Source organism: Brassica napus, chromosome A1 (assembly GCF_020379485.1).
Source record: "Brassica napus cultivar Da-Ae chromosome A1, Da-Ae, whole genome shotgun sequence".
Lineage (NCBI taxonomy): Eukaryota > Viridiplantae > Streptophyta > Magnoliopsida > Brassicales > Brassicaceae > Brassica > Brassica napus.
Genome location: NC_063434.1, coordinates 2,016,192 through 2,041,736, shown reverse-complemented (window position 1 = coordinate 2,041,736; position 25,545 = coordinate 2,016,192). Strand labels below are relative to the sequence as shown.

General features: G+C 37.4%; 6 protein-coding genes across 7 annotated transcripts; 4 read left to right on the top strand and 2 right to left on the bottom strand.

Annotated features, from left to right (window-relative positions):
• Positions 1-103: 103 nt before the first annotated feature.
• On the bottom strand, positions 104-1,486 carry LOC106355877 (transcription initiation factor TFIID subunit 8-like). Its single transcript, XM_013795769.3, has one exon. The coding sequence runs from the start codon at positions 1,294-1,296 to the stop codon at positions 253-255; it is 1,044 nt and encodes a 347-aa protein (XP_013651223.2). The 5' UTR covers positions 1,297-1,486; the 3' UTR covers positions 104-252.
• A 1,548-nt stretch (positions 1,487-3,034) lies between these two features.
• Positions 3,035-5,634, bottom strand: LOC106355630 (4-hydroxy-3-methylbut-2-enyl diphosphate reductase, chloroplastic). Its single transcript, XM_013795568.3, has 9 exons — positions 5,298-5,634; positions 4,778-4,974; positions 4,392-4,703; positions 4,237-4,311; positions 4,043-4,148; positions 3,875-3,969; positions 3,615-3,800; positions 3,440-3,526; positions 3,035-3,362 (listed from the first exon to the last, which is right to left on the bottom strand). The coding sequence occupies exons 1-9, from the start codon at positions 5,560-5,562 to the stop codon at positions 3,297-3,299; spliced, it is 1,389 nt and encodes a 462-aa protein (XP_013651022.2). The 5' UTR covers positions 5,563-5,634; the 3' UTR covers positions 3,035-3,296.
• Positions 5,635-6,386: 752 nt separating this feature from the next.
• On the top strand, positions 6,387-8,291 carry LOC106356160 (EEF1A lysine methyltransferase 4-like). The gene is made up of 6 exons (XM_048779166.1): positions 6,387-6,629; positions 6,754-6,892; positions 7,046-7,128; positions 7,291-7,425; positions 7,511-7,615; positions 8,037-8,291. Exons 1-6 carry the CDS (start codon positions 6,429-6,431, stop codon positions 8,163-8,165), a joined length of 792 nt encoding a protein of 263 aa, XP_048635123.1. The 5' UTR covers positions 6,387-6,428; the 3' UTR covers positions 8,166-8,291.
• Positions 8,292-9,020: 729 nt separating this feature from the next.
• Positions 9,021-12,201, top strand: LOC106355227 (probable E3 ubiquitin-protein ligase ARI1). 2 transcript variants are annotated; one of them, XM_013795279.3, is made up of 6 exons: positions 9,021-9,338; positions 9,572-9,604; positions 9,685-9,958; positions 10,040-10,520; positions 11,024-11,712; positions 11,802-12,201. In XM_013795279.3, the coding sequence occupies exons 1-6, from the start codon at positions 9,210-9,212 to the stop codon at positions 11,960-11,962; spliced, it is 1,767 nt and encodes a 588-aa protein (XP_013650733.1). In that variant the 5' UTR covers positions 9,021-9,209; the 3' UTR covers positions 11,963-12,201. The 2 variants fall into 2 exon arrangements, with proteins under 2 accessions (XP_013650733.1, XP_013650684.1); XM_013795230.3 differs by having other exon boundaries at positions 9,022-9,338; positions 11,024-11,721.
• An 837-nt stretch (positions 12,202-13,038) lies between these two features.
• On the top strand, positions 13,039-15,331 carry LOC106354341 (protein JINGUBANG-like). The gene has a single exon (XM_048779151.1). The coding sequence runs from the start codon at positions 13,529-13,531 to the stop codon at positions 14,966-14,968; it is 1,440 nt and encodes a 479-aa protein (XP_048635108.1). The 5' UTR covers positions 13,039-13,528; the 3' UTR covers positions 14,969-15,331.
• Positions 15,332-16,431: 1,100 nt separating this feature from the next.
• On the top strand, positions 16,432-19,814 carry LOC106354941 (extra-large guanine nucleotide-binding protein 2). The gene is made up of 6 exons (XM_013794997.3): positions 16,432-17,889; positions 17,969-18,073; positions 18,151-18,309; positions 18,388-18,744; positions 18,821-18,984; positions 19,062-19,814. The coding sequence occupies exons 1-6, from the start codon at positions 16,780-16,782 to the stop codon at positions 19,660-19,662; spliced, it is 2,496 nt and encodes an 831-aa protein (XP_013650451.2). The 5' UTR covers positions 16,432-16,779; the 3' UTR covers positions 19,663-19,814.
• Positions 19,815-25,545: the final 5,731 nt, after the last annotated feature.

Sequence of the window (25,545 nt, the reverse complement as noted above, 5' to 3'; positions counted from 1 at the left end):
TTGTTCCTGGCTCCCAATCACGGGACAGTGAAAATAAAGCAAGGTTAAAGTTATGAAGCAAGCATCTCCATGAGAAAAAGACCTATCCACTGCTTAAAAGATGGGTTAGAAACTCTCATTCCATTCAGTAGCAAAAGTCGTAATCATAACACAATCCTGTAAGGAGAAAAAAAGGCTACAAAATCACAATCTTTTACAGAACAATTAGGAGAAACTACGCTACAGAGACTGTAAACTGAGAGTCACTTTATTTTACAACTGATTGAGATCCACCGGATTCTCCATGCACTGTCTCAAAATAAACTCAGCCCTCCTCCTCTTGTCATCTCTATCTTCCTCACGCAACGACATAGATCTATCTTCACCCTTCATCTGCAGAGTCAGATCCAACGGCTCTCCAAGAAACTTCTTCTCGGTCCTAAGCTTAGAAAGACCAACAGGCTTCTTCTTCTTCTTCTGCTTCCACTCACCGTCATCCTCACTGAAAACCACATCTCTCGCAGCCTCCAAGGCAGGAGCAAACGCCTCCACCACTGATACACCATCTCTTTTCTCATCCTCAGGCACTTCACTCTCAGCTTCTCTGATCTCTCCCTTCACACCACCAACATCCATATCTCCCCACACACGATCACCATCACCCCTACAAACAAGCTTCCTCTGAAGACTCAACAAAGCTCTCTCAGCCTTCCTCCTCTGCCTCGCCTGCTCAATCTTATCCCCTCTAGGATCCAACCCCCTCTCGATCCACATAGGAGTCTCCTTATACGTATGAGGATCAGGAAACGCCGGAAGCCATAAAGGAATATGCTTTCCAGGTGGAATCTCACCAACCTCAACAAAACTAGGAACCACCATCATCTTCTTCCTCTTATCACTCACAGGGAAACGAGGCAATGTCTGTAACAAGAGACTCTCTTCTTCTCCATCATCACTAACTTTCACGAAATCGATAATTTCTCTAAGCTTAACCGAACGAAGAGCGGAACATCCTCGTTCCTCGGCGTTATTATCGTTACCGGATAGATCTTCTAAGGCGAGGACGATGTCGAAGACGTTGCAGTGGCTCCTACCGTTTAGGTTGGCGAAGGAGGTTGCGATTTTACCTAGCTGGAGAATGTACTGGATCGCAAATCCGGTTAGGGATTCGAGCGGGGGGTCTTTGAAATGGTTGTAGCCGACGGTTTCGCAGATTTGAGCTACTGCGGATTTGGCGGCGGCGTGGGTGAACTCGTACGAGGAGGAGGAAGATGGATCCTTTGTTTCGCCGTCGTGTGTTCTCTCTGATAAGCTCATTGCTCGGAAAATTTCTGAATAGTTTGCGAGTCTTTGTAAATTAGGGCTTTTTTATCGGTTAGACACATTCACCGCCGTGAAAGTTTGTCTCCGTCAACGGAGAAGAAACCTAACGACGGAGCAACGGGAAAAGAAGAGGGATCGTTAGGAAGTAAGGTAGAGGCATGGGTCTTGTTGTCTTCTCCGTTTTTTTTTTTTTCCCAACTGAATTATATTAGCAAAAAGGCCGAAGCCCAAAGAGAATTACAAAGACCAAAAGGCCCAAACACAAAGCCCAACTTAAAAGAACCAACCCGCTTAGGCCCAAGTCCGATATCCTCAAACCCAAACTCGCCGACTCGCGGTTCGCCCTACTTCGAGAAGCAAACCCGCAAACGTCGCCGCCACCGGGAACACTTACGTCGGAGAACGGACGCTTCTCACCGGCCACTACAGGAGCATGCCTCACCGTGACAAACCGGATCCCATGATCTACACACACTCTTCACCACCGCCGTCTTGTACTCTAGAGAAATCTTTACCAGCGAGATCAATCGCCGGAGCGAGATCATCACCACCACCGTTCGAGCACACACCAAAGTAACAACCACGGCTCACAGAAACTTCACCAACTTGATACGGACGCTTCTCTCTTCCTCCAACGAGAGAACACACACGGGTCTCAACCATCACCAACGCCATAAACAACCACAAAGATCCTAAAAAAAAAAAAACTAATCTAAAAATTAAGCAACAAGAGCCGACGAGGCAAGGTACAAGACGCCTTCACCCCTCGGTGCATGATCCGGCGACGCAGAGCTGAGGGAGCCTCTACCTCCCGGAGACTTTGCCGGCGACGCAGAGCTGAGGAAGCCTCTACCCCCCGGAAACTTGAACGGCGACGGCGGAACTAACGGAGCCTCCGCCTCCCAGAATGAACCCTAACTTCAACCCAAAAAACTACCAAGCTGTCGCGACGAGCCGCGTCCTACTACCTCACCACGAATCCAGAGAAAGAGAGATTACCGCCGTTTGAAACCCTCCGTAGACAAATCTCTTCCGACGATAAAACCCTATTCCAGATCCGAAAATATATCGGATAGGACAGCAGATCGACGCGCACAGAGGAAAACCTAGCAAGGATCGACAAGAATGGAGCCACCGGCGCCGGCACGCGCGCATACGCGCCGCCGGACGTCGGTGCTTCCCTCCCACGCGCTTTCTCTCTTTTTTGCACTCCAAGATTGATCTCGTTGTCTTCTCCGTTATATAGCGTTTTCTACTTAACCGCAATAATTAACCACTAATTTTTATTTGTTCCAGTAAATCAAACAAATAAAAAGCTATTAAAATAAAGTAGATTAATTATTTGAAAAAAATTCTAAAACTAATAATCATATTTATATTCCCTAAAGATTAAATATTTCATCCTAAATATATATATAATATGTATATATATTATTATGTTAAAAATGTAGTCAGTCTTCATTAAATATATAAAGATATATAACCTTAAATTTAGTTTATTTAACCATAAAATATAAAAAAAATACATATTATCACATTTAAGAAAAATAGTATATTGCTGACGAAAAAACAAAATTAGTATATTGTATACTTGTTTTTTTTTGGTAAACTATAGCATACTTGTTATCTAAAAAATCTAGGTTTTCTTTTCTTGAAGTGTTATTTATTGATTGTTTTTTCTGGTTTTGTTTTGTATACCAGCTCAAATTTGAATAATAGTTACACCAAAAAAAATTATATAATAGAGCAATTTTTTTGATGTAAAAAACAAAATTAGTCTATTTTTCTTTTACAAAATCAGATATTTTGCTAGCTCATTTCCCCAATTTATCTCTAAGTTTAAATGTTTGAACATGAAGATGACATGAGTAGAAAGTTTAACTGTGGTGGAAGAACATTTAATGAAGCAAGGATGAATAGGGGATTATTGAACTTTAGCACACACACACTCTTTGACATAAAGAACATGTCTGAATACAATCACAAAGACTGGATCAAGCAACCTGCAACAACTCTTCTCGTTTAATGTCGAACACCTTCACCAAAACATCTTCCACGACCTACCACATTTCACACAAATACATTTCACTAATGTCCGAAACAAAACCAGCTGCAAATGAAACACACATGTTCATACCTTGTCAGGGGTTGATGCACCTGATGTCACACCGATGGTTATTGGCCCCTTTGGAAGAAAATTCTCCTTCTCCACCAGCTCTCCGTACTGTCAAATGTAAAAGAGAAACATCGTTGAAAGCTTATTCAAAAGGGAGAATCAGTGGACGTTCTTGTTGTGTGGATACGGCACTTACGTGGAGCTTATAGGCTATTTTGTTACCAGGTCCTATCCGTTGCTCACTGTCTATCCAGTAAGAAGGGATTCCACGGACCTCCGAGATCTCCTGAAGGTGAGAAGTGTTGCTTGAGTTCCACCCACCAACCACTAGCATGAGGTCAATCTTCTCTTCCACCAACTCATAGATTGCATCTTGTCTCTCCTGAAAAAGAGATTAGTATTTTTTTTCAAAGCATGTTTTATAGGCATGACAATGAGATTCTAGCAAAAACTTACTTGAGTAGCATCGCAAATGGTGTTGAAGCTGATGAAATGCCCGTTTACGTTCTCCACTCCATACTTGCGCATCATTGTCCTCTCAATTAACTTTCCTGCCGGGCATGAGACACAACTATAAGATGTGTTGTTTCCAGTGATTTTAAGATTTAAAAGCAGTGTACTAACCAATCTCCTCAGTTTCTCCCTTGAGCATCGTTGTTTGGTTTGCGATACCGACTTTGATAAGGTCCTTGTCAGGGTCAAAACCCTTTGAAACAGCATACTTGAATTTCTACAAACGCCACCCACCAGAGATATGTATACATCAGTACCAAAAGAGAGCATTTGAGATTGTGGAAGGAAAGGAAGCTCTTTATTACCTCCATGAAGTCCTCTTTTGTGGAGCTGGATCCATCGAGTTCACCACCAAGAATGTAATCACAAACGTAGTTCGCCTGTTGCTCAGTAATAATAAGGTTACACATCAGCAACAACAACAACAACTCTTATTGATAGAATACAAAAAGTCATATACCTCTTTCATGTTCTTGACAATGATATACTTTCCAGCAAAAGAAGCAGTAGCAATGGTCTCTTCATGATTATATTTACCGTGAATTATCGATGTGTACTCCCCCTTCTTGTGCTTCTCAACCATGTTCCACACCTTTGTGACCCAAGGACAAGTGGTGTCAACGATCTGAACCTTTTTATCATTGAGAACAAACATCTCATCAACACCAGCACCAAAGGCAGGGAGGATAACCACATCGTCTTTGTCCACCACATCAAACTGCTTCTTTGTATCCTCAACAGGAATAATCTTAACATCCATTTCTTCTAACCTCTGCCACACAAAAAAACAATGAATCAATGCAAATCAACAACATCTAAGAAGCTGGTGACTAACTAGTAACATACCTTGTTGACGGTGGGGTTATGAATGATTTCGTTAGTAATCCAAAGCCTTTCGTCAGGAAACTGTTTTCTTGCTTCGTAAGCGATCTGAACAGCACGCTCAACGCCCCAGCAAAAGCCATATGCTTTAGCTAGCTTTACGGTAACATCTCCCCAAGAGTATGTGTATCCATTTGTTTTCAGCGTCTCCAATATATCACCTAATAGTGTTAAATACAATAACAAAGATGAATCACCATCCAATGAACTAACAATCTAACATTAATACTTCGTTACTTTCATTTTAATTGTCGTTTTATATTTATTCACATAGATTAAAAACATTTAGCTTAGCATATTTCCAAAACAAAAAAATTATTACATATGCACCTAATCATACTTCAACCAGGAAAATAAACTACAAAAAAAATTTAATAAATTTTACATTAAAACGAGACTTATTTTAAAACAAAAATTTTGATCAACAACTACAGTTAAACTAAAAAAGAAAAGAGGGAGTAACAACTACAAGTATGGAACTTACTGGTGTACTCTCGATTCATGAGCTTGAGTGTCTCCTCTTTATGACCGAACCCTTTACGATTGTAATTCTCGCTTCTCGTTAAGTTCTTGCGGAACGTCTTGGCGTCAAAATCGGAGTCCGTCGATGGGAAATGAACGTCCTCATTTCCAGAAGAGCACCGGACTGAAAAAGTTTTCTGGCGCCGGAAAGGTCCGGAGAGATGGTTCTCGAGTGCGAAAGTATCCGGGCGCACGCATAATCGACCGAACTGGAGAGCAACAGCCATGGAGACAGACAGACAGACAACGACGCTGACCGAAACTTGTAATGAATGGATGGATGGTCCGTGTTTTATCTCGAGCTGTATAAATAGATTTAAGTTATGTAACGTGTATGTGTTTGTGTATGTGGAAAATATGTTTATTAAAATAGTTTTATTTGAAAATACGTGTAAAATGCAACCAACCACGTGGACTTGGACTTGTATAGTCTTATTTTGTGATTTGATTAGATTTTATTTTTGTTGCAAATAGTCATATACCTACGCCACAAAGAAGACCGTGGACGAAAATGAAGTCTTGCAGTCTTAAATTTATGGTTAAACTCTAAAACATGTGTGTGATTTGGGGATTCTAGATTGTTTCACTGTTTGTCATCTTGTTAACCTGTGGATATTAATTAGAATATGATTATTTGTTCACAATTTATGGATTTTTTTTTAATTTCCTTTTTTAATATCCCTTCTGTTTCCGAAAGTAAAATTTTCTAAAGTGTTCACGCTTATTAAAAATTTAATAAATGTTTATAATTTAACTTTTTTATATTTTATTATACACTTTTCGATAATTTTTCATAAATAAAATTTAACTAATTCAAATATTTTTATTTAATATTTTTTAAAAGTATAGAAAGATATTTTAAACATATAGAAAATCTATCAAATAATTTGTGAAATAAGTAAAATATCTAAAAGGAGTTAAAGACCAAAATAATCTTCATAACATGGGCTTAAAAGGCCGAAAATTTCAAGGCCCGTATGTTATAACAAGCCTCTACTTTTTGCGGTTTAACAAAAAGCCCAAAGTGATTAGTGAAAGGGGGTTTAGGGTTTATCTTCCCGGAGTTGAGCTAAAGGAGTGATCAAGTCAAGCGATGGAGTCTAGACCCGCCAATGGTGATTCGGATCCTAATTCAAACCCGGTGACTAATTCAGTCGGTCCTCCTTCTGCTCTGACCTACCTCGATCCTCACTACTGGGACGAGAGGTTCTCATCGGAGGAACACTATGAATGGTTCAAGGACTACTCTCATTTCCAGCATCTCATCAAATCCAACATCACTACCTCTTCTTCCGTACTTTCCCTCCTCGACCCTCTATGTTGTTGGATGATTGTCGAAACCCATACATCAAGTTTGGATTTTTTTAATTGCAAAAATGTGATTTTGATTTTTTTTGTGTGTGCATGGTGTAATGAAGGTTTTGGAGCTGGGATGTGGGAACTCTCAGTTGTGTGACGAGCTTTATAAAGATGGGATTGTTGATATCACCTGCATTGATTTGTCTTCCGTTGCTGTTGAGAAGATGCAGACTCGGTTGCTGTCAAAAGGGTACAAAGGTAATTGCTTTGTTTCACTTTATAGTTTGGCTTCAGTGTTTCCATATTCATGTATTGATTGTGAACTTGATTTAGTCTCTTGCTGCTGTGTAATTGTATTTGCTGGTTGAAGCAAAATGTTCATTGGATGTTTATTTCTGGACCTATATTCAGAAATAAAAGTGGTGCAAGCTGACATGCTAGACCTGCCCTTTGACACCGAGTGTTTCGATGTGGTTATTGAGAAAGGGACCATGGTAAAAGCTGAGCTAAACTTCCTTCATTACATTCCATTGTTTTGTTTAGGACTTAAGTTTTGCGAGTGTGGTTTCCAAGTGAACACCTTCTTGAAATACGATGAGAGAAAGCTCATGATTTGCTCCTTTTTTTCTTCTTTCTTGGTTATCAATTTGGTGAAGGATGTACTGTTTGTGGATGCTGGTGATCCATGGAATCCTCGTGAAGAAACCGTAAGCAAAGTCATGGCTACTCTTGATGGTGTTCACCGAGTTTTGAAGCCTGATGGGATTTTCATTTCAATTACTTTTGGCCAGGTAATTAGAGGAACATGTCTTATATAATCTTATTCTCAAGTATCAGCTCTAAAATACACTCTCTCTTTTTTTTCTTGGCACGTAGCCGCATTTCAGGCGTCCTTTGTTTATGGATCCCAAGTTTAATTGGTCCATGGAGTACAACACTTTTGGCGATGGATTCCATTATTTCTTCTATATCTTAAGAAAGGTAATTGCTCAAAGTATTTTTGCATTTCAAGGATTTGCTCTCTGTTTCTGTTATCTTTTGGAGTAGCTATTTAGTGAATTCTCACAAGCTCTTAGTAATAATATGTTTTGCTTATTGCCAAAACAAATTAACTGTCACAAAAGTGAATCCAACCTTATGTTCCAAAAATGAAATATAGATCTGAAATCTGATCAGGAATGGGTTTACTTAGTATGCTATTTCAATCAAGTTTCGTGATCAAAATGAGGTATTTATATAGAGAATGTACTTTGATTTCGATGCAAGCCTCCATATCGTTTGAAACTGAGCCTTAATAGGATAGTCAAAGATATGAGTTTGATTTACTTTGGTAGTTTAAAGTGGCCTTCATACTTTTAACTTGTGATATTTCACTGAAAACAGTATATATTTGTGTGCTCAGGGAAAGAGACATATTGAGGAGAAAGAAGAACCGGAGAAACATCAAAATCCACCAATAAACATGTATCAAGATGAACTTGAAGGCGAAGACTACCTCTTCCGAACAAGCATCGATGCTGAGGAAAATTAGAACAGATTAGTAGTTTTGTTTTGCTGTGTAATACTCTTAACTATTTTGATTTGTAATTGTAGTTCAATCTTTGTGATTTTAGACAAAAAGATGAAACTAAAAATTAAGTTGAACCATTCCGTAACATACAGTTTACACTGCAACATATTATGGACGTACGTAAGAATCAATGTATAAACTAAAGTTTGTAACAGCTAGTATTTGAGGACTATACCAGCATACATAAGTGTCTTGACCAAAAAAAAATGGTCAGTGTTTGCAATATTTATCTACGAAATCTCTCGTCTTTTTGGGCTGAGGACAAGTAACATATCCAAGTTTCTCCAGCCCCATTAGCTCATACATGGGCTTACATGTTAGGATTGACTGGATTATAGCTCATACATGCGCTTTCAAGCAAGTATTGGTTGTGGAGAAACCGTTCACTACTTGTTTCGTAAGTTAGTAATTGAATAGTCTTATAATTTTTTTTAATAATTTCGTATTTTCTTTGGACTACTAAAGTACTAAACTTTAAAAAAAAATCTGAATAAAGCCAATATTAAAATCTAAAATTTAATATTTAATCTCCTATTCAAATCACATATGATGGTCAATAAGCTAGAATGCAAAACTAATTAAATGGTCCGCAAAAAATAACCTTTCCATTTTGGTCAAGATTAATAACCTTTCCAAATTACCAGTATCTTTCTTTGCTATAAAAGCTTTTTCATGCCATTCATTGCAAAAAAAAAGAAAAGAAAAAAAAAAGAAGAAAAGAAAACAATCACAACAGCCTTGAGTTTTTCTCCTTGGTAACCAAAACGACGACGTTGCAAGAGTGTGAGTCACCGCATAAAAGGCGTGAGGTAGATAGAGGAATCTTTTTGCTACGCGATTCAGCTTCCTCTTCTTCTCTTCTCTCGCTACTCTCTTAATAAACCGGAGAGAGAGAGAGAGCTTCTTTGTGATCTCGCCGGAATATATATATCCAATTCACTCTTTATTTAAACTTCTTTTCATGAATTCGATTCTTCTTCCGTAATTGCGAAAGGAAAAAAAACGATGGATGATTACTACACAGCTGACGAAGAGGATTGCTATTACTCCTCCGATCATGATGAGTCTCTGGGCGGGATTGATAACGACGACTCCGAATTTCACGCCGCCTCCTCTAAGAAATCAACCACTCAGGTCTATCCTCTTCTCCCCCTCTCTAATTTGATCGATGATTTGATCGCAATTGTGGGGTTTAAAACTCGATTCCTGCGTCCTTCGTCATCTCAATCTTCTGGGTTTTCCGAAAGTTTCATCCTTTTTGTGTCTCGGGTTACGAAATTGGGTAATCAGTATGTTTGAAATTAGGGTTTGAGAGCTATGAAACTGTATTGTTTGCTAAAAGTTTATCAATTTGTTTTTTTTTACAGGTCATCACACAGGAATCGCTTCTAGCAGCTCAGGTGAATTAGGCAGAGAAAGACTCTTGTTTAACTTTTTTTTCTTTTGGTGATATGTAATTTGTTTATTTTGTGATGCACAGAGGGAAGATTTGTTAAGGGTGATGGAGCTGTTATCGATCAAGGAGCACCACGCTCGGACTCTTCTCATTCATTACCAGTGGGATATCGAGAAGCTCATTTCTGTGTTTGTTGAGAAAGGAAAAGACAGCTTGTTCTCTGGAGCTGGTGTGACTGTCTTCGACTCTTCTTCCCTTCCTTCGTCTTCTCCGAACATGAGCTGTGACGTCTGCCTAGAGGATGTGGTAGCTGAGCAGATGAAGAGGATGGACTGTGGCCATTGCTTTTGCAACGATTGTGAGTGTCCATCTTCCCTTATTTTTATTAATCGTAATGATTTAATGGAAGAGATGTAACGCAGTTATTAATTGGTTTTAGGTTGGACGGAGCATTTTACTGTCCAGATCAACGAAGGCCAGAGCAAAAGGATCAGATGCATGGCGCATAAATGCAACGCTATCTGCGACGAGGATGTGGTCAGGAGCCTCGTCAGCAAAAAGCGTCCGGATCTAGCTGAGAAGTTTGATCGGTTCCTTGTTGAGTCGTACATCGAAGACAACAAGATGGTTAAGTGGTGTCCGAGTACTCCACATTGCGGGAATGCGATACGAGCTGAGGATGATAAGCTCTGCGAAGTGGAGTGTTCCTGTGGTCTTCAGTTTTGTTTCAGCTGTATGTGTCAGGCTCACTCCCCTTGCTCTTGTTTGATGTGGGAGCTGTGGAGAAAGAAGTGTAGGGATGAGTCGGAGACGGTTAACTGGATAACTGTTCATACCAAGCTGTGTCCCAAGTGTTACAAGCCTGTGGAGAAGAATGGTGGGTGCAATCTCGTGAGGTGTATTTGTGGGCAGTACTTTTGGTAAGCAATCTCTTCTTTTTATTTGCTTTGTGTTTGCTTAGGCTTGCGGGTTCTGGTAGTTCGGTTTTCGGTTGGTTTGGTTCAACATAAATTTTACCGAATTACCTGAAATAAAGTGTTGGTTCGGTTTTTGAAAATTCTATCAAAGTTTTTGATTTCGGTTATATCTTGGTTTTAATTTTTATTAAAATGTTGGATAAGTTCTGTTAAATTTGGTTAAATTTGGTTATTTCAGTTTGAAATTTGGTTAGTTCGGTTCGAATTTTTGGGATGGCTTGGTTATAGTTTTTAAAGTTTTATTTAGAAACCGAAGTCACCACCGAACCAAACCAAAACCTACCGAATCGAACCGAACTCCTAACTGAACTAACCGAAAATTTTGGATCGATCGGCGGGTTTTGGTTTGGTTCGGTTCAAAATCCCAGTCCTATGCTTGCCTTTCTAAACTAGCAAATGTCAAAACTGGTGGAGTGTCTCATGTTTGCTTATGTCATCTTGTACAGTTGGCTATGTGGTGGAGCTACTGGAAAGGAACACACTTATAGAAGCATCGCTGGTCACAGTTGTGGTCGGTACGAAGACGACAAAGAAAGGCAGATGGAAAGAGCCAAAAGGGATCTAGACAGGTACACACATTACCACCACCGTTACAAAGCGCATACGGATTCATCAAAGCTGGAAGATAAACTTAGGAACACAATCCTCGAGAAAGTATCAAACTCAGAGAAGAAGGAGCTGAAGCTCAAAGACTTCACCTGGGTCACCAACGGACTCAACCGCCTATTCAGATCGAGACGGATCCTCTCCTATTCGTACGCTTTTGCTTATTACATGTTTGGTGAGGAGCTCTTCAAAGACGAGATGAGCTCTAGTGAGAGAGAGATGAAGAAGAATCTGTTCGAGGATCAGCAGCAGCAGCTGGAGGGTAACGTTGAGAAACTTTCTCAGCTGTTGGAGGAGCCATTCGATGACTTTAGCGATGATAAAGTTATGGATGTGAGGATCCACGTCATCAACTTGTCTGTTGCGGTGGATAGCCTCTGCAAGAAGATGTACGAGTGCATTGAGAATGACTTGCTCGGTTCTCTCCAGTCTGGTATCCACAACATCGCGCCTTATAGTTCAAAGGGGATCGAACAAGCGGCTGAGTTTCATGCTTCGTGGAGTTCCTCCAAAGCGTTGGATAGTAGTGGTACAAGCGGTAACTAATAACCTTCTTGTGTGATCATATTCTAGTCATTGAACCCCAAATGAATCCAATACTAATATTCTTTGTAACAGGGGAGACATCAAGGCCAGAGAAAGCTTCAGGATCAAGGGACTCGGAAGACATGGTTTGCTCTTCTTCAAAGAAACGTCCGAGAAGAGAAGGAAGTTTCACAAACAGCAAAGTCACTTTGTTGGACTTGAACTTGCCTGCTGATTTCATGGACCAGAACTGAACTGGAGCTCAACTCAAATCCCTTTTTTTGTCTGTGTTTTGTCCAAATGGTATGACATGGCAAAATGGGACTTACTAATTATTATTTTTCTTTCTTACAGTTTTTGGTTTATATATAACTCTTGTTATAGACTTCTAATATATAGTTCTCTGATTCAGCTTATGAACTCTGTTACTTCTCAATGCCTTTGAGAATGTAAATTTGAAAATTCAAGAGAGTTATTAGTCGATAATTTGATAGAGTAGTGTTTTTCTGGTCTTTTATAATAATCTCAGCTATCATCCTTCTAATTCCATTGATTCAAAAACTATATAGTAAATGAAAAGATTCTAATTAAGTTCGAAGGCGCTATCAAGTTGTTACAGCTCGGAAAAACAGAAGAGCTATTTTCTATGTAAAACCCAACTCAATGGAGATAAGCATAAAAATTAAACAATTAACTAGTGGAAACAAGCCGAAGATAATTTTTCTAATCTTATCAAGTGGTGTATACAGTCTTTTGATATAATGTGTTTTAAGAATAATTCGTCGTTTAGATGATTTATATGGATATATCAAAGTATTGTGGCCTTGTGGAACAAGGACAACAAATGCTTGACAATATGGTTTTGATATAATGTGTTTTAAGAATAATTCGTCGTTTAGATGATTTATATGGATATATCAAAGTATTGTGGCCTTGTAGAATAAGGACAACAAATGCTTGACAATATGGTACATTCGTTTAATTATCTTGCCTAAACAAAAAGTATATTAGGTAATAAAGCTATGTGAAATAAGCGATGGAAGAGATTTACGTATCTTTCGGCTTATGTGCCTAATATTCCAATGTATTACTCAAATGCATTGTGTGTGCGTGTGTGGTAAGAACCTTAAATGCATTTTACAAAGAATGTTCTTAATTCATGCAATGTGTCAACCCCAACAAAACTATATGATTGATAGATTAAGTATTTAACATATCTTTAAAAATATGCAACAGTATAATAAATATATGTTTTAACTTTTGACATTTGAAAGAGAACAATATAGATATCATTTTTTAAAAAAAGGTCGACAAACTGGTACTAGTGTTTTTTAAATATAGCAAGATTAGTAGTAACAACTACTAAGAATAATTCATAAACTTAGTATTTAAATTTGTATATACTATCATAGAATGTTCCTTTAGTATAACCACGTGTGAAGCACCCCGCCTCATATCACATAATGTTCACCAACCTTTTCTGATATTTCGTTAGTGTATATATGCAAGTGTGCATTAATAAGATCAGTTCCCACAATCCATAAACAATCCCCAAGAGCCGTTGACAAAACAAAAACAAAACATCTCAAAAAGTCAAAATATACTCTAGACCCTCCAATCTCCCCGTCAATATCTCCATATAAATCTCTGTCTCTCTTTGCCAACCTAAATCAACAACCATTCTTATTCATAGCCTATCACACAACCCAACAAAAAAACTCCTAAAAAAAAAGTAAGAAGAGATTTCATCACTATTCTATTACATTCTCTCTTTTCAAAATCAAACATTTGACTTTTGTGACAAAGACTTGAAGAAAGAGATGAGGAGCGAAGCGGGTGGTGGTACCATGGTCGTTGACCTCCAAACCGATCCATATAACAACAATCACCATCGCCACGAGATCATCACCGATAATGTCCACAAACCAAGGCCTAAATTTGGCGACATCTTGAGAGCCGACCACGACGGAATATTCCCTCCCGTGGACCCCATCATCATCAACACAAACCTAACCAACCAACGGTTCAGCAGCGTCTCAACCTCGACCATGAGCTGCGGTCCAGCAAGCGGAGACGGTTCACCTTGCGTAATGTCCCCTTGGGCCCGTGTGTCACCACCTTGGGCCGCAGATTTCAACGAAGACAATGTACTAGAGACCAATGGTCTTGTCGGGTCCATTGTACGTGAAGAAGGTCATATATACTCGCTAGCAGCTTCTGGTGACCTTCTCTACACGGGCTCGGACTCAAAGAACATTCGGGTCTGGAAGAATTTAAAAGACTACGGCGGGTTTAAAGCGAGTAGTGGGCTCATCAAGGCTATAGTGATATTCGGAGATAACCGGGTCTTCACCGGTCATCAAGACGGTAAGATCCGGATATGGAAAGTCTCGAAGAGAAAACCGGGAAAGTACAAACGTGTCGGTACATTGCCAACGTTTAAATCGTTGGTTAAAAGCTCGGTAAACCTTAAGCATTACCGCGGTAAAAACTCGGTGAAAACGAAGCATCACGACGCCGTTTCGAGTCTTAGCATGGACGTGGAGGTTGGTTTGTTGTATTCGAGCTCTTGGGATAGGACGATCAAAGTGTGGAGAGTGTCCGATTCAAAGTGTTTGGAGTCGATACACGCGCACGAGGACGCGATAAACTCGGTCATGGTCGGTTTCGATGACTTGGTGTTCACGGGATCTGCGGACGGTACGGTGAAAGTGTGGAAACGTGAGATGCAAGTCAAAACGAGGCACGTGTTGGTTCAGGTTTTGTTAAAGCAAGAAAGCGCGGTCACGGCGTTGGCGGTTAAGTTAAAGTCTTCGATGGTTTATTCCGGTTCGTCGGACGGGGTGGTTAACTATTGGCAGCGTTCGAAGAAGCGCGTGTTCGTCGGTGGGATACTAAAAGGGCACAAGTCCGCTGTGTTGTGTCTCGCTGTAGCGGGGAACTTGCTGTTGAGTGGTTCTGCGGACAAGAACATATGTGTGTGGAGGCGGGACACGTCTGATGGGTCTCATGAGTGTTTGTCTGTTTTGACGGGGCACATGGGACCTGTTAAGTGTTTAGCCGTGGAGGAGGAACGGGCTTGCCGCGGTAAAGGAGGAAAAGTCTCTACGGTTGGTGAAGGAGACAGGAAGTGGATTGTATATAGTGGAAGTTTGGATAAGTCGGTGAAAGTGTGGCGCGTGTCGGAGAAGATGGCGGCGTGGAGGGAGATAGACGAGCCAGAAGCAGGGAGTTGCGCGTGGAGTTCTTTGGGAAAATAAAAAAAGAGTGGTCGGAGGAGCTTAGTGTGATTATTTACGAAAATGCGCCGTCATCGATCATCAGTCACGATGACGGTCTTCACGACGGGGAAGAGTCGGAGACTCGGAGGAATGTTTTTCAATTTTATGACAATGTCAACGAAGTGATTTGTGCCAAGTCAGCTAAAGAGTGAGTCAACACGGGCTTAGTGGTTTTCACGTAATGATGAGTTTTGCTTCTTTTACTTAAAAAAAAAAGATCTTTTCAAAGAAATTGTAAAATTATTCCTTTCCGTAAATTTGTAACAAGGACAAAGACTAAATCAAACATGTTTTGTCTTCTCTGTGTGTTTAGTTTATAATATCGTGGTTGCAACTTTATAAGATGAAAGACTTTTATAAGATGGTGGTTGCAACTTTATAAAATACAATATTGATGGGTCGTTCTGTCTTCGATAGAATTGGTCTTTCAAAATTACATTTACAAGATACATGATTACTAATTACAAAAGTTCATTTCATGGTAAAAATTAAATTACTAGTTTGACAAGAGACTCCATCGTGAACAATATATATACAACACATGTATAAGAGTAATTCTTGGGTTCACCCCCTAAGGTGAACCTCTAGGTTCACCAACCAATAGGATTTCATTATTTCAAATTTGATATCTTCTAAAAAAGGAAACAAAATATTGTCAAGTTATATTATGTTTTTAAAATAAAAAGGTAAAAAAAATAATAGTTACAAAAAAAAAAGTTTTTTTTAAAAAATATTGTTAACGTCGTCAGCAAAATACTAAACCCTAAATCCTAATCCCTAAACGCTAAATTCTAATCCCTAAACCCTAAATCCGAAACCCTAAATCCTAATCCCTAAACGCTAAAACATTCAAGGGTTTATGATTTTTGTGTTCAGTGTTTTTGATTTAGAGTTTATGATTTATCCAAGGGTTTAGGATTTACCCAAGGGTTTAGGATTTATCCAAGGGTTTAGGGTTTCGGATTTAGGGTTTAGGGATTAAAATTTAGGGTTTAGGATTAGGATTTAGGATTTAGTATTTTGCTGACGACGTTAACAATATTTTTTTAAAAAAAACTTTTTTTTTGTAACTATTATTTTTTTTACCTTTTTATTTTAAAAACATAATATAACTTGACAATATTTTGTTTCCTTTTTTAGAAGATATCAAATTTGAAATAATGAAATCCTATTGGTTGGTGAACCTAGAGGTTCACCTTAGGGGGTGAACCCAAGAATTACTCCTGCAATAAATCCTTCAAATAGTCAATCAATCAATCAATCACTAAACCGAAAACAATTCCACATCCGGTTTCCTACTAACCGCGTGATTCCGGTTATTCCCAACATGTGGTTGTTAGAAAAATGACCACGGTTTTACGAAAGTACCCTCTATTTGACCCTCTCAACGCAGCGTTTTAACAACAACTCCTCTCCCAACCCCGCGTTGACGGCGAGAATTTTCCCGGAAAATTAACTTTCAATCATCTGCGAGAAAAGTCTTCCTCGTCGTCTTTTACTAGTGTGTATGAGAGATAAGACGATCCAACCATCTCTCTTTCTTCCTTTTTCCTTTCCTCACTCTTTCAACTCCTCTTCCTCTTTGCATCTCAAAAAATCGACTTTTGTCCCTTTCCCAAATCTAATAAAAGAGCTTTCTGTAATCAATCTGATATATATATGTAGAGCTGAGTCCTTTTTGTTCATTGATTGATTGATTGATTGACTATTTAATCAATAGTTTCCGAATTAGGAAATTTTAGGGATTAGGTCTTTTTTTGGGTGTGGTTTGTGCTTAATTTGGTAAGAAGATGGCTAAGATTCTAAGAAAGTTCTCAGCTTTACCATCGCCGATTCCTAATGAAGATGATAGTGATAGTTTTCAGATTGATTATTCATTTGCAGAGGAGTATAAAGGTCCTCTTATTGCTAATCTTCCACGAGCTAATCCCGTCCAAGTTGATCAGATCCCTACAGCTCTTCCCGTTTCGTTCTCTTCCTTGTCCAGTGGTGATGTTTCTTACCCTGTGGTCCAGCCTCTCGTTAGGGAGGCTAATAGAGTCACCAAGAAACCACCTGAGAAGAAGAAGAATGTTTTGGTTGACTCTGCAGCTAGTCCTAGTTTAGTTTCCGGATCATCAGCATCAGCATCATCATCATCTAAGAGGTTGGAGGTAGCAGTTGATTCACCATCATCATCAGGAGAAGTAATAGAGGAGTCAGAGGGTGATGATTGTTCGGATGATGGACAAGGAAACCGTGTGAGATTCGATGTACCAAGTGAAGGTAATGGATGTGATGAAAGCTTTTACAACTCTGATGAGGAGAGTATAGCTGCTGCTGCGACGCCTGTAGCTGAAAGGAAAGGTAAGAAAGGATCTTGCTACCGATGCTTGATGGGAAACAGGTTTACTGAGAAGGAACTCTGCATTGTCTGCTGCGCTAAGTACTGTTCAAACTGCGTGCGGAGAGCCATGGGGGCGATGCCTGAAGGAAGAAAGTGTCAGACTTGCATCGGTTTCGGAATAGCAGAGGACAACAGGAAGAGTCTTGGAAAGTGTTCGAGGATGTTGAAGCGGGTTCTCACTGATTCGGAGCTTAAGCAAGTCATGCAGGCTGAGATCTCCTGCAAGGTGAATCAGCTGCCGTCAAGGCTGATCGCTGTGAACGGGAAGGGTTTGGATGAGGAAGAGCTTTACATGTTGCAGACGTGTCCTAACCCGCCTAAAAAGCTGAAACCTGGTGAGTATTGGTATGATAAGGTTGCTGGGTATTGGGGAAAGGTGGGAGAGAAGCCTTGTCAGATTATAAGTCCTCACATGAACATAGGAGGGAACATCAAGAAGGAAGCGAGTAATGGTGATAGTGGGATTTTCATTAATAATAGGGAGATAACCAAGAGTGAGCTCACAATGCTCAAGGTGTGGACAAACTCTTCTTTCTTCTTCTTCTTTAACTTATCATGTGAAACTGAGTTGCCTCTTTTGCTTTTGATGTTAGATGGTTGGGGTGCAGTGTGAAGGGAAGCCTCATTTTTGGGTTAATTCAGATGGAAGTTACCAGGAAGAAGGTCAGAACCGTATCATGGGGAACATCTGGAGTAAGGTAAATGATTTTCTGAGCGTTTGTTCACAACGTATGAATATAACAAACCTTATAGAATTGTGGATATGCTTTCTCAGAAACGAGCTAGGATTGCTTGTGTGGTGTTCTCTCTGCCAGCTCCACCAACTTCATCTGCAGTAGAACCAAATGATGAACCTGTATATGAGCATAAAATGCTTAACAAGCTTCTTCTCATTGGTGAAGAGAAATGTGGTGCCACTACCATTTACAAACAAGTGAGAGCTCTTCATCTTTAATGCCACATAACTCTAAATCTTTCACATCTAGTATTGACTTGTTTTGGGTTTTTTCAGGCAAGGTCTCTTTATAAAGTCCCATTCCCTGAAGACGAGCGTGAAAGAATCAAAGTCATAATCCAAACAAACCTCTATGGTTATCTGGCCATGGTTCTTGAGGCACACGAAGAAGAGATGAACAATACGGGAGATGAGAGCAAGGCTAAAACAGTTAGCACAATCAGCCCGAGGCTAAAACATTTCTCAGATTGGCTTCTGAAAGAAAAGGAAGAAGGAAACCTGAAGATATTTCCAGCGTCAAGCCGGGAGAATGCTCAAACCGTTGCAGAGCTCTGGAGAGTACCTGCCATACAAGCCACGTACAAAAGACTCCGCGATACACTTCCCAGAAACGCTGTTTATTTTCTTGGACGAGTAAGAGTTTGCATCAAATGCTTTCGTGTCTATAAACGCTAGAAGCTAACGTAAATTTTCTTTTTCCTACTGTCAGATTCTGGAGATCTCGAGAGCAGAATACAATCCTTCTGAGATGGACATATTGCAAGCGGAAGGAATCTCGTCTATAGAAGGACTTTCTTGTGTGGAGTTCTCATTCCCATCAACAGCTCAAGAAGACTCTCTTGAGATCGATTATCAACACGATCCAGAAATGAAGTTAGTTCTATTCCCTTTTTCCTTGTGTTGCATTCCAACTATATGAACAATTGAACTTACCTTCTCTCTTTAATCAGGTACCAACTCATCCGGTTAAAACCAAGATGCCTACGAGAAAACTGGAAATTGCTGGAAATGTTCGAAGACGCCGACTTGGTGATATTCTGCGTCTCACTAACAGATTATGGAGAGTACATTGAAGATGCTGACGGTGTCCTTGTGAACAAGATGATTGCAAACAAACAGCTCTTCGAGAGCATGGTGAATCACCCGATCCTAGCTGGCAAAAGGTTCCTCCTGGTCCTAACCAAATTCGATCTCCTAGAAGAGAAAATCGAGGAGGTTCCTTTGAGAACCTGTGAGTGGTTCGAAGACTTCAACCCGTTGATCAGCCAGAACCAGACGAGCAGACACAACCCTCCGATGGCTCAGCGTGCTTTCCATTACATAGGGTATCAGTTCAAGAGACTGTATGATTCACTCGTGGAACCCTTTTCGATGCGTGGTGGTGGTAGGTCTTTTAGGCCGAAGCTGTTTGTTTCTCAAGTGAGCTTGGAGAGTGATACTGTGGATAATGCACTTAGGTATGCGAGAGAGATTCTCAAGTGGCATGTTGAAGAAACTTCCATGTTCCAAGAGATGTCCACTACTAGTATCGAGGCCAGCTTATCCTCTTGATTCTTCCAAATTTGAAAATTCTTTTTCTTTTTTTTTTTCCTTTTTCTTAGAGTTTGTGGATAACACATGTATTATGTTTGTATGATGCGTCTGTGTACTGTGTGCAACAGTTAAATCTTTAAAGAAAAAATACATGTGATTTAAAGTGATTACAGTTGGGAGATTATATTTGTAAACACCAATGTGAAAGGCTACAATACACATATATGCAGTCATATCTCAAATTTGCTAATCAAATTCAATTATCTTGCTTAACTAATGAAGGAGGCACTCAATGTTTAAAAAAGGAAAAATCAAATTCAATAATCTTGCTTTATCACCTTAATTAGATGTACTCGATCCAGATATAGTACTATTCATTCGTTCATGTATATAAAATGGACCGTTTAAGGTGCTTAGATATTTATTTATAACTAGGGACGTGTCCGTGCTCGCATGGAATATTGTTTTGAATGCAGTCTGTGTTACAAAATATTCTAACTTTTATTCTAACTATTCTTTTAGTTAGAATTAATCTCGCATTAATATCTTATTTGATTCTTCCTTCAGATTCAAGATTATGGGAAGGTAATCTGAAATTTGAAGTAATTTGATTTTTAATGAGTTTGTAGATGATTGCAGGAGAATTAGATAATTTGGTGTTATTTTTGTTAAAACACTCTAAAATTTCATCTAAAATAGTGAGATTTGGATTTTTTAAATTTATAACTAAAGAATTTTCCTCAAACGCTCTAGAAATAATTAAAGTACTCTAAAATCTCCAACTTAAATTTTGTTCAATAGCAATAGATTTCAGAGTGTTTTATGAAATGACAAGTTCAATAACATTGGATTTTAAAGTGTTTTTTAAAATCCACGTTTGAATAATAGCGGATTTGTCATTTTAATACAAATTACTTGAAAATCTTATTAGTTGAATACACCCTCTATATGTATATTACATGTTATCTTTAACTATTGCAGAGATATAGATGATATTTAGTAACATTAAGTAAGACGCAAACCAACAAGTAACAAATTTTAGCCGCATCAGACGATCGATGATGGTTTCACATGTGTCCAAGCGAGCTTTGGTTTTAATCAGTAAAATTGTCCTTTATTCACTTGATTTAGCTGAGCTAGTATCCAAATTCAATGGGAAGTTATCACCAATAAACTTTAGGATAGTGTCATTCCTGAGATACTTTGAAATATAAATCGCATTTGCCTTCAGTTGTCCTAAGGGCTAATCTTCGTCATCCATGGGGCTCATATCATCCAACGTTACCAACAAAGCGGATGCACTTGTAAATTGCTCGGTTAGATGCTCGAGTAACAGCTACGGTGTGAGACTATTGAGAAAAAATCGGATGCTGGGTGAAAAGTATAACTCTTTCTAATCAAAATCATAGAGTAAAAGGAAAGAACACTTACGTCCATGACAAAATGCACAAATCCTACACAATTAGTTTGGTATCCAGGCTCTGATATACTCTCTTATTGACATCTCTCTGGTCAAAGTAGCTTTGGGGTACGAGGTACGCAGAAGAACCAGTGGAATAAGAATAATCCGAGTCCGACATTGTTTCAGACGAGTTGCGGAAACCCTAAACATAACTCTTTTATTTATACTTTACCAATTGGGCTACTTCTAGGCTGCCTGATTACTTATTAAAATATGGCGTAGAGTGTTACTATTGGAATGTCTTGTTCAAAGTGAGCGAGATTCTTGTTTTTTTTACTATATTATTGGACAAAAAACATGTAATTTTTTGGTAATAAAATTTTATAAATGTAAAAACAGAAATAAATAATATGTCGAAATTAGTAGAATATTATTATATTATTTAATGATATATTTCAACAAATTTACTTTAGGGGAAATTACATGTTTACCACTTTCATGGTACCACTTTTTATTTTTACCACCACTAAAGAGACATTTTCAAAAATACCTTATTCATTAAGTGGCAAAAGACTCTTATGTCTTGTTATTTATATATATAATAAATCATTACTTTAATAAAAAAAATAAATAAAATAATAATAAAAAAATAAAAAAAAATAGAAAAAAATAAATAAAAAGTAAAATTTTTTTATATTTTCGAGTTATACTTTTTTCAAATTCAAACTTTTTTATAAAAAATATTTTTTGAATTTTTTTTTCAAATTTCTTTTTGAAGAATGAAAATTATGTTTGAAACTATTTTTAAATTTTTTTTTTATATTTTGTAAATATTTATTTATATATTTATTAGAATCCTAAATTTCACATTCCAAAACCCTACCCCACCCCTCAACTCTAAACCCTTAAGTCAAGATTAGTTAACTCTAAGGGTATAATTGTCTTTTACCCTTTATTAAAAGTGAAGGTAAAAATGATTAGTGTAAACATGAAAAGTGGTACTATGAATGTGCTATTTGTGGCAATTTTCCTTTACTTTAATGATGATGTATAATTTATTACTATATTCTAAAAATTTTACCAAAAATATAAATTAGCATTAATTAAAATCATCCATGTCACATTTATTTATACGCTATGTCATCTTTGTAGCATTGTCATGTCACGTTTATTTAGCGAAAATGATTCAATAGAAAATTTGTTTAGTGAAAATGATTCAATAGAATATCTGTGTCAAAATCACTTTGCAAATAATGTCTAGAGAATCTTATAAATTACAAATTAGTTCCTTAGAGACCCGACCAATCTATTGATAATTAAATAATATTAAATATTCTCTAAACAAAAATATAAAATACTATTATCATTAGGATATGGATGAAGGTAGACATGCTTCAGATCATCTTCAACATAACTGCAAAATTTACTATAAAATGGAATGGAAAATGCATTCATGAACAAATAAAAAAACCACTATTCTAAAATTTTATTTATACAATTCAAATTGGTTTAATTAGTTAAAATTTATCTAAATCGATCTTAATTAGTCTAAATCTATTAAATTAAACAAAAATATTAGTGTAAATCAACAAATATGTCTAGTTTATTTTTTGTATATGTAAACTTTATAATTTATGAGAATAATTTTTTAATTAAACTCAAAACTAAATATCTAATGTAAATGTAAAATATACCAACTCATCCGGTTAAAACCAAGAAGCCTTGGGAGAAAACTGAAAACTGCTGGAAATGTTTGAAGACGCCGACTTGGTGATATTCTGCGTCTCACTAACAGATTATGGAGAATACATAGAAGACATCGAGGGAGTCCTTGTGAACAAGATGATAGCAAACAAACAGCTATTCGAGAGCATGGTGACTCACCCGATCCTAGCTGACAAAAGGTTCCTCCTGGTCCTAACCAAATTCAATCTCCTAGAAGAGAAAATCGAGGAGGTTCCTCTAAGAACCTGCAAGTGGTTCTAATGAGCTTGGATAGTGATACTGTGGATAATGCACTGAGGTATGCGAGAGAGATTCTCAAGTGGCATGTTGAAGAAACTTCCATGTTCCAATAGATGTCCACTACTGGTATCGAAGCCAGCTTATCCTCTTGATTCTTCCAAAATTGAAATTTCTTTCTTTTTCCTTTTCTTTTAGAGTCTGTGGATAATACATGTATTATGTTCGTATGATGTGTGTTTGTGTGTACGATAGTTAATTTTTAAAAGAAAACATACATGTGATTTTAGGTGGTTACAGTTGGAGATTTTTGTTTGTAAACACCAATGTGAAAGGCTGCAGTACACATATATGCAATCATATCTCTAATTTGCTAATCAAATTATGAGAACATTTATGTATTATCTCTAATTTGCTAATCAAATTATGAGAACATTTATGTATTAACTAATTTCCTCTGAGATATTTTTTTTTGAAAAAATTAATTTTTGGGAACATGTGCGTTATTTTCTGGAATGTGGATATTTGTCATCTTCAAAATCATGTATGGTCTATTATTCTGATCTAGTGAGAACTGAATAGTGATTCCTTTATATATGAAAAAGGAAAAAAAGCAATTTCACATATAGCACTATTTTAATATTTTCTCACTCCTGTATATGAAATTGACGGTTCAAAGCTGCTGAGATATTTATTTTTAATTAGTTAATAAATGAGAGTTGATGAATTATTTCATAGGCATTTAAAAAAGTAAAAGGAACAAGAGTTGGTGATCGACCGTTATTAATTAAATATTAGAGGTGTTTAGTACTAATCCATAGAATCTAATTGATCAGTGGGAGATAGAAAACGTATTAGGAGAAGATAAAGTGAAAAACTTATGACGCGGCGAGATAGTGAAGGAAAACGTTGGTCAGCGCAAAAAACGTGTTACAATCAGTTTCTGCACGTGCTCAACGTGCCTCTCTCTGCCTTCGGTATCGTGAAGCTTTTACTTCTCATTCCTTTTTTCTTTTTAAGGGTTAGATTTGTTTATATTTTATTCTTTACTTCAACTTGTATGGCATCCTGCCGTCCTTAAGTCTCTCAATAAAATATTCGTATATACTGAGACATACGTAATTTAAATCGTCATTAACAAAAAAAAAGGTTTTAAGCATAGTACATTGTAAAAACCATTGAAGTTCTCAAAAAGTTTGAGTAATTTGTAGGCAGTTTTGTCAATGTTTACACTTTACAATTGGCTCAGGCTCACGAACAGAATGAAATAGCGATAAATTAACCTTCATGGCATTAAATGCTAGAAGTAAAATGCGAGCATAACGCAACTAAAATTTGTAGAAAACATTAAATCTTAAAGTTTTTGTTTGTTGGCAAAATCTCAAAGGCTAGTATATTAAGGCATCCACATTGACGAGTTCTTAAACATGTTCTCAAAATTAAAATATATCCCCTCACGTCAATCCCCCGAGCTTTTATCCATTCTTATTCGATTATAGCAACTCATTTAAGGGAGGGAACAAGTCAAAATAGAAAAAAATCATATTCATACAAAAAATAAATATTTTCGTTTGAGAACTTTTCCCACATATTTGAAAGATTACTATTCCAAATGTTTCACTAGTGTTTTAAAAAAAATTAAAAAATAAATCAAATTAGTTTTAAAATTAAAATATTAATATTAATATTTTTATTAGATATTGACATAGAAATCTGATAATGGTGCTCTTAGAATTCCTTTATAGATAAAAAAAAAAAAAAAAAGAAGTACAGTACATATTGATATTGGTTTGCCTCTATGATATCCACAAGAGTCATGACGTGTGTCCTATAATTGGCTACGAGACAAAGTCAAAGACCATAAGACCAAGAAGAGAAAATAATAATCAAAGGAAATAGCAAGAAGAGAGTCTAGAAAGCGAAGACGTGGTGGGTCAGCGTGGAGAAAGGGTCAACACTGTGATGGACTGACGTAAGGGCTTAGTGAATCCACATGCCAGCTCAGCATCATGATATACACTTCAACTTCTAATAATCACTCATATAAATCATTGGACTATCTGAGATGAGAAAACAGTAAAGCTTTCGCTTTCATTCACCATCTTTGACAAGTTATCTCATTTTCTCCCTTTTTTACTTAATTAAACTCATTTTGTTCATTTTGAATGTATTAAGCCAATAGAAAAAATCTATACTATTAAAGCAGAATCCTATTGTCATAATTACCTTAGGGGCATGTTTCCTTCACTAACATTGCATTTTTCATTAAGGGCAATTAAGTAATATTAATAACAAATCTATATTGGGTCATTATTTTTGGATCCAGCCCAAATCAAATCTCTCTTGGACCATTTGGCCTATTAAAAAATCAGATTCAATTCTCACTTTTTTTCTTTCTTTTGGGGCATTGAGTCCAAGTTAAAATAATTTTTTTTCAACTATTCTTAATTATTATTTTTTTTCTTTTCTTAATATAATTTAAGCATTCATAAAAATAATTGAATTTTTTGATTGAAAAGTATAAATCTTTATTAAAA

Excerpts from the sequence above, each read along its gene's own strand:
- LOC106355227 (XM_013795230.3), top strand. The coding sequence starts at position 9,210 with ATGGATGATTACTACACAGCTGACGAAGAGGATTGCTATTACTCCTCC. Across the intron at positions 10,521-11,023 it reads ATTTGTGGGCAGTACTTTTG|TTGGCTATGTGGTGGAGCTA; the intron begins GTAAGCAATCTC and ends CATCTTGTACAG. Across the intron at positions 11,722-11,801 it reads GGATAGTAGTGGTACAAGCG|GGGAGACATCAAGGCCAGAG; the intron begins GTAACTAATAAC and ends TCTTTGTAACAG.
- LOC106354941 (XM_013794997.3), top strand. The coding sequence starts at position 16,780 with ATGGCTAAGATTCTAAGAAAGTTCTCAGCTTTACCATCGCCGATTCCT. Across the intron at positions 18,074-18,150 it reads TGGGGAACATCTGGAGTAAG|AAACGAGCTAGGATTGCTTG; the intron begins GTAAATGATTTT and ends ATGCTTTCTCAG. Across the intron at positions 18,310-18,387 it reads CCACTACCATTTACAAACAA|GCAAGGTCTCTTTATAAAGT; the intron begins GTGAGAGCTCTT and ends GGGTTTTTTCAG.
- LOC106354341 (XM_048779151.1), top strand. The coding sequence starts at position 13,529 with ATGAGGAGCGAAGCGGGTGGTGGTACCATGGTCGTTGACCTCCAAACC.
- LOC106355630 (XM_013795568.3), bottom strand. The coding sequence starts at position 5,562 with ATGGCTGTTGCTCTCCAGTTCGGTCGATTATGCGTGCGCCCGGATACT. Across the intron at positions 3,801-3,874 it reads CCATTTGCGATGCTACTCAA|GAGAGACAAGATGCAATCTA; the intron begins GTAAGTTTTTGC and ends TCTCTTTTTCAG. Across the intron at positions 3,527-3,614 it reads AAATAGCCTATAAGCTCCAC|TACGGAGAGCTGGTGGAGAA; the intron begins GTAAGTGCCGTA and ends TACATTTGACAG.
- LOC106356160 (XM_048779166.1), top strand. The coding sequence starts at position 6,429 with ATGGAGTCTAGACCCGCCAATGGTGATTCGGATCCTAATTCAAACCCG. Across the intron at positions 7,129-7,290 it reads TTATTGAGAAAGGGACCATG|GATGTACTGTTTGTGGATGC; the intron begins GTAAAAGCTGAG and ends AATTTGGTGAAG. Across the intron at positions 7,616-8,036 it reads TCTTCTATATCTTAAGAAAG|GGAAAGAGACATATTGAGGA; the intron begins GTAATTGCTCAA and ends TTGTGTGCTCAG.
- LOC106355877 (XM_013795769.3), bottom strand. The coding sequence starts at position 1,296 with ATGAGCTTATCAGAGAGAACACACGACGGCGAAACAAAGGATCCATCT.